This window comes from Saccostrea cucullata, unplaced genomic scaffold, assembly GCF_032062105.1.
Source record: "Saccostrea cucullata isolate Sc308-1 unplaced genomic scaffold, CSIRO_AGI_Scuc_v1 ctg21217, whole genome shotgun sequence".
Classification (NCBI taxonomy): Eukaryota; Metazoa; Mollusca; class Bivalvia; order Ostreida; family Ostreidae; genus Saccostrea; species Saccostrea cuccullata.
The window spans coordinates 1-6,626 of NW_026936387.1; the positions used below are offsets into that span (position 1 = coordinate 1).

General features: G+C 35.5%; 1 protein-coding gene and 1 long non-coding RNA gene across 2 annotated transcripts; both read left to right on the plus strand.

Annotated features, from left to right (window-relative positions):
• The first annotated feature begins 506 nt into the window (after nt 1-506).
• LOC134245415 (uncharacterized) lies at nt 507-2,198 on the plus strand. Its single transcript, XR_009987419.1, has 3 exons — nt 507-842; nt 1,804-1,929; nt 2,093-2,198. It is a non-coding gene; the product is annotated as an uncharacterized LOC134245415 (long non-coding RNA).
• Nucleotides 2,199-4,592: 2,394 nt separating this feature from the next.
• On the plus strand, nt 4,593-5,686 carry LOC134245416 (uncharacterized). Its single transcript, XM_062727703.1, has 3 exons — nt 4,593-4,848; nt 5,154-5,291; nt 5,501-5,686. The coding sequence occupies exons 1-3, from the start codon at nt 4,815-4,817 to the stop codon at nt 5,683-5,685; spliced, it is 357 nt and encodes a 118-aa protein (XP_062583687.1). The 5' UTR covers nt 4,593-4,814; the 3' UTR covers nt 5,686.
• Nucleotides 5,687-6,626: the final 940 nt, after the last annotated feature.

The window sequence follows — 6,626 nt, forward strand, 5'->3', positions numbered from 1 at the left end:
TATACTGTTAAAACAAAATTTTAAGAACTTTAGTAGTAAAAAAAAGGATATGCATTCGTTTTTAATGAGCACACACACATATATTTTTTTATCATGCCTTTAATATCATATTTAATATTTCAAATCATGCATGTCAAATATTTTCTAATGGATTATTTACTTCGTTCCATTTATGCAACAATAAAAATTACTATGAACATTTTTATTTATTTTTTTAAAATTCTAAAAATTGATTGCAGACAAAAAAACTAAAAAAAAAGGCGCAAAAATATCACCGATCAAGGTGGAAAAGAAATCAAAAATGAAGCCCAAGGCGCAGGTTCCCGGCATGGCTCTGAACAAAGCCTTTTAATAAAGAAAGAGCACCCTTTTGCACCCCCTACTGGGTACATCCCACTAATTATTTTTAGAATTGGTAGAAGAAAGTAGTGCAGAAAAAATTGCAAATTCCTGAATTTTCAGACTTGACTTTAAAAAATATGATAATGTACTAAACTGAGCCTCATACTTCTTGATAAGGAGTATCTTTCCTAATAAAATAGCTTAGCAAATGTAATTTATCAAGAAGATTAGCTGAATTATTTTGTGTATTATACCGCCATTGAGAATCCTGGAATTCCCCTCCTTTCACTTTCATTTTCAGAAGTTCCTGCAGACAGACGCATTTTGCCGGAAAACGAATCTGGCATGCCATCTCGAGATTTTCACCAAAGAAAGACAACTTGATGTGCTTTGATTTGAGGGGTCACTCACTGCTGAACGAAAATTAGGGACATCGCTATGAGACGAAACGTTAACATTGTCGCCTATGGGAAAACAATTAGTGGACGGTACCCATATTAGTAAGTGTCAAAAAATTCATTTTTGTTCAATTTAATCTTATATAATGAAATTCCTGAAACGTACCGTGTACGTATTGTATTTTATATCACTTCCTGTTATTGTAAGATGAAGATGGATGCTTTTTTAGGAATTATTCCAAAAAACTGTTTGAAAATAGCTCTGTTTCTATTAATGGAGAGCGTCGGTTATGGCATAAGAGAGGTTGTAAGTTGTATGGTCAAATAAGAGTTAAGTTACCAAACGGTTAATGGCACACTTATGCACCTGCTAAATTATCACTAATACTTAAACTAAAGCAAATCCCTCCCCACTCTTTAGAATGCTCTCATTTATGTCATAATCCCCTGTGCATTAATCCTTCCCACCTCATGCTTGAACCCCATGCTATTAACATGCAACGTATTAACTGCTTGGGTGAAGGTTTGTGCAGACATCTTTCTGCTTATCCTGACTGCATGATTCAGCTTCATTTGAATGGTATGTATGCAATAACAAATGCAAAACATCAAAATGTTTATGAATTTTTTTTTCTTACCACTATTTTTTAAAGGAATTTTTTTTGGGGGGGGGGTGCCTCCACTTCCTCCACCTACTGCTCACCTTTTTATTTTTAACACACTTTAATTTTACACATTACATCTTTTTTTGTTTTGGTACACATTTTAATTTTTATTTAGTTCATACATGGTACACTAAATTTATTTTTATTTTTAATTACCATTAACTACAACCAGGTTGATCGGGTTCGGTATTCACTAATTTCCTAACTCTTGTACACAGTGATGGCGGCAGTTTTGGCTCGAGCTGATGTTTTTTGTAATCAGTGTTTCTTGGACCATTCTTTTTGTTTTTAACAAATTGTTTTGCTATTCGATGGCGAGCCATGGCTCGCTTTTTTCTCTGGTTTATTGACTTTTTATATTGTTTATGGTACTCGGATTTTGTTTTCATTTTCTTCAGTGCACTGAGTGACTGGGATTTTTTTTCCGAGAGGAGCACCGACAGCAGCCAGTGTTTTACAGATAGCCATATCTAAACCATTGTTCGACCTTAATATGGCTGACAAGGCACGGGATTTCGCATTTCGTGAGTATGTTTTATTTTTTGGTAGGCTTAGAGAGTTAGTTCTATTTACAGACTCACACTTGTTTGTTGTTGAATTTAATTTCATTTTGTTTAATGCACAAACTGACAACTTCATTTCAAGCAGTGACTCAAGGATTAACTTGTCGTTTGTACTATATTTTAGTGCACCAGATTTTAAACCATGTGCGCGGAGTCCGACAGACTTGTACCACCAACTCGTTATTTTGCCACCCCCACAGAGTTAAGCTCCACCTACATGGGTCACCGCAACTTCCTATGTAACACTTTAGAACCTTGTCGGCAATTCTCGGTAAGGAGTTTGACATTTTTTTTAGGCCACCATTGTACTTTTTGAAGAGATCTTTAAAAATACCACTGCATCTTTCTTTAATGTCATTCGACATTTTTGTAGCTCTGCTTTTTGTACTTTAGTGTTTGCGGGGAACATTTCGTCGCTAAAATTTACTTTTACACCATGCCTAAATTGGCTTTGATCCCTATGAACTCTATCCGGGAGTCGATTTGTTCTCCATAGGGGGAGATAAAAAGTCTTGTATTGCTTTTTCGAGCCCCACGGCACTTGTTGCATCACCATCAGTGGTTACGTATTGTACCAACAGATTTTTCTTTACTTAGTTTTTCGGCCAGAGGCTCAACAGGATTTTTATTTGCTGTACAACCGAAATGACCACCTGGGCATTGGACATGGAAACCCTCACCCTGAAGCCATGCTCCCACCCAGCACAATTTATTTGTCATATGATAAGATATCACTTGATGTTTGTCTGTGACATCTTCGCATGCCAAGCCAATCACTTGCGAGGCCCCTTGGCCCATTTTGTGTCGGCTTGTTATGCATAATGCTTCGGGATTTGTACGAGGCATCCATTTGTATATTGATAGGGTGAGATTCAGGCAGGCCTATTAGTTTATTTCGTTCTTTTAATTGGTTTATTCTCTCATCCATATCACACTCTGCAACGTCAACAATTTTTTCACCGACTTTATTGCACTATTTAAACATTGACGATCCGGATTGGGGTGGGATACCTGTACATGCGAGGATCAATCGGGCCTGGTTATTTCCTACGGGAGTTTGATACAAAGCAGTCTGTATTGCCTTATTGATGGCTGCTGCTTTTCGGCCGGGTCCCTCAGAAGGGACCTCTCGAAAAAGTTTGTACATTTTAGATTTAAATTGACAGTTTTTGCACTTAAATGTCCAAGTCCACCCTAGATCCTGCTTTACTTCAGACATTAATTCATAGTTGGGGTGGCACAATTAGTTTGAGAATGCGAAACATTCAAGTCATTCATCATATAAACAGTCATATCCCTATCCACAATCCTCATTTCTGTGCTGTCAGGGGTTGTGACATGAGGAAAGGGGTCAGGATTGCGAGGGTGGGGGCGTAATATTTTAACATTGTTTTGACTTTCTTCGGACCCCGGTGTGACATATGACTGTTCATCGTAAGATTTTTTTGTCAAAGTTTCAAATTCATTAATTGTTAACCTAGATAACCAAACAGATTTAAAACACTTAGCTTCTTTTCCAGACTAGGACACTCTCTCCTTTCTGATGGTATTTCCTAACGCAAACCTGTGTTTTTTTCTATCACCTTTCATTTTACCTACGACTCAGAGCACCTATAGTCCTATTGCACGTTCGGGTTCGCCATTTTGGTATTGCTCATTAAATATGCATGTCAAAGGTCAATCGGGGATAAGGACGCTGTAATGGATGCCTGCGGAAGTCACGAAGTAATACACAGCGGTTTATTTTGACTAGTATTTTATAACTTTGATATTTTATAAATACATATATATATATATATATATATATATATATATATATATATATATATATATATATATATATATATATATTATGGATCCTGGCGATCAAAGCTGTACTTTAGATGATTTTTCTCATTGGAAAGTTGAAGCGTTGCGGTCATTTTTGACCAGGCGAGGACTCTCAAGCACCGGAAACAAGAAAGAACTGATAGCTCTGGCTTTTGCGGCAAGTAAGCTTAACATGCCAATTATACCAACAGCGGAAGAAAATGAAAAGTCTAAATTAGATACCTACAAATGTTTACTTAAAGTTGGTGATGTACTTTACCAGACCCTTTGTTAATTTATGATAAGTGGGAAGACGAGAAACAGGGTATGTCTCATTGGCCACCAGTGTTTATTACAGACATTACTACATTTTTAATGAAATCTGAAAGTGAGGAGAAGGCGTGTGAACATCTGAATCAGTATAAGATAGGAAAAGCATACGAGTATTATTCATCAGAGTGGTTGAAAGAAGTGTTTTATCATCCCATATCATCATCATCACCATACTGTTTTCTGCGTGCCAGGTGCACACCTTCCCAGAATCTTAATGCTGAAACACACAGTGTTTGGTTTGGTTTTGAGAAGAAAACTGGAACAGTTATAAGTGCCTACTGTTCTTGTACCTCAGGGTAAGTGAACATGAGAACAATTTTCAATTGATTAGTTATTTTTAAAGGTTAATTAAATGACCTATGAAATGTAATATAATTGATTAAATTAGGTATAATCAAGAAATTGTTTCTACATATCCCATAAATAAATAAATCATATACAGACCTACATGTATATTATTCACTTATAATTATTATATACACTTATGTCCATTTGTTTAACTGTTGTAAATAATATCAAGTATATGGTTTATAATGATAACTGGATTTTATATTGCAGCCTGGGACAATCTTGCAACCATGTAGCTGGTTTGCTTTTTCGTATTGAATCAGCAAACAAACTCGGACTAACATCTTGCACCTCTGGAACTTGTGTATGGGTTAAACCAACAGAAAAAAAAGCTTCAACCTGCCCAAATCAAGGATATGAACTTTAAAAAGTCAAAGCATGGTAAAGCTGGTAGGTATACCAGAACTTTCACACAGTTCAATAATGACTATTGTCATACAAAAAGACTTTACAAAATGAATAACACTATGGCTGTAAACAAGATTACCGGGTAATCTTTTAAAAAAGCTTGGTCATTAAAAACATAATACTTTAGAAACACAGTTATATAATAACATCAGTGTAATGTAAGCATAATAAGAGGTAAAAGTTATAATTCAATGAAAATTTAGAAATGAGCAAAAAATATTTGTGTACAATTAGTTATTAAGGTACATGTTTTCTTGATGTAAAGTACATGCGCTTTATATATACAGTATCTAGACCACTTGTTGGGAGGAATAAAGCAGACTATGAAGTTACGCCTCACACAACCAGAAACACTGACGAGGACATACGGAGGACCCTTTTAACCTCCCTGAAGGATGCTCTTCCAAATGCTTGTGTGTTTAAAGGTAAAAAGCTGGTTTAACCAAGAAAATTTTAAATATTTTTACTCATCATCTATTCTTTACATAGACCAATTGTGTAATAGATTAATACAGTTTAGATAGAGATTATGAAACATATACATACAGAGAAAGTATATTGCAAACATTAAAATTATATTGTATTATCAGACCCCCAGTATAGCTATGGTGCTCTGTATTTTTGTTTAATCCAGGTATGCAGAGTACTGATGATCCTTCAGAGTTGCCTATGGAGCAGGAAGAAACAACACCTGTTATTGTGTACAATGCTGAAAATTATTACATAGAAAACATGATAAATAACCGGGTGGATCACATCTCCGAGGCAGAGGTTCAAGCAGTCAACAAAGCTACCTTGGGCCAGTCATCCAACCCCTAGTGGACAGAACTAAGGAAAGGGAGACTAACTGCTTCCAATTTTTATGCTATTCACACAAAAGTAGAGAGTTACAAAAGAAATTCAGATTGTGATGTTAGTTCATTACTTTCACGAATAATGGGGTATAAATCTGTAAATCCAAATGTCAAAGCCCTTAAGTATGGACGGGAAATGGAACCCATAGCAAAAGCTGACTTCAAGAAAATGTACCAAAAAAATCACAAAAATGTCATGTTTGATGAATGTGGAATATTTTTAGATACAGAGCGGCCATTCTTAGCTGCTTCCCATGATTTACTTGTATCTTGTTCTAACTGTGGAGAAGGTGTGGTAGAATTTAAATGTCCACTTATTCCAAAATGCCGTACATGTGTTTCTTTTTGTAAATGTAAATTACCAAATTGTTTACAATGCACAGAACCACTGACACTGAAACGAGGGGCATATTATGGTCAAGTTCAAGGGCAGATGTCGCTTACAAAGCGGAAATGGTGTATACTGTACATATATACATGCAATGGATCCTTTCATGAAAAGATTGTGTTTGACAGTGATTTTTTTTCAAACATGTTAGTCAGTCTGGAATTTTTTTATTCATCTTTCATACTTCCAGAGATTTTTACAAGGTCATTACAGACTAGTAGTTTATTGACACAAGAAACAGAAGAGCCAATGGAAATTGATAATCATTTGATAGAAGGTAAAACATATTTTTGCCCTGAATGCAATATGGTTATTGTTGATGAAGTAGCTGGACTCAAAGACCGTAGCATTTGTTGTGACATGTGCAAGCTTTGGTACCACTTTCATTGTGTAGGCATTACAAACAAATATGTCAAGAGTCTAGAGTCATGGAATTGTAAAAACTGTAAAGCATGTTGATACTTTGTTGTATGTACCTTTCTTTTTTTTTATTGGAAAGGAAAATTAACTAGTGCTAA

Bases quoted from the DNA above. Each gene is read 5' to 3' on its own strand.
- LOC134245416 (XM_062727703.1), top strand. From the start codon at position 4,815: ATGAACTTTAAAAAGTCAAAGCATGGTAAAGCTG. The intron at 4,849-5,153 runs GTAGGTATACCA...TTATATATACAG, and splicing joins GTCAAAGCATGGTAAAGCTG to TATCTAGACCACTTGTTGGG. The intron at 5,292-5,500 runs GTAAAAAGCTGG...TGTTTAATCCAG, and splicing joins AAATGCTTGTGTGTTTAAAG to GTATGCAGAGTACTGATGAT.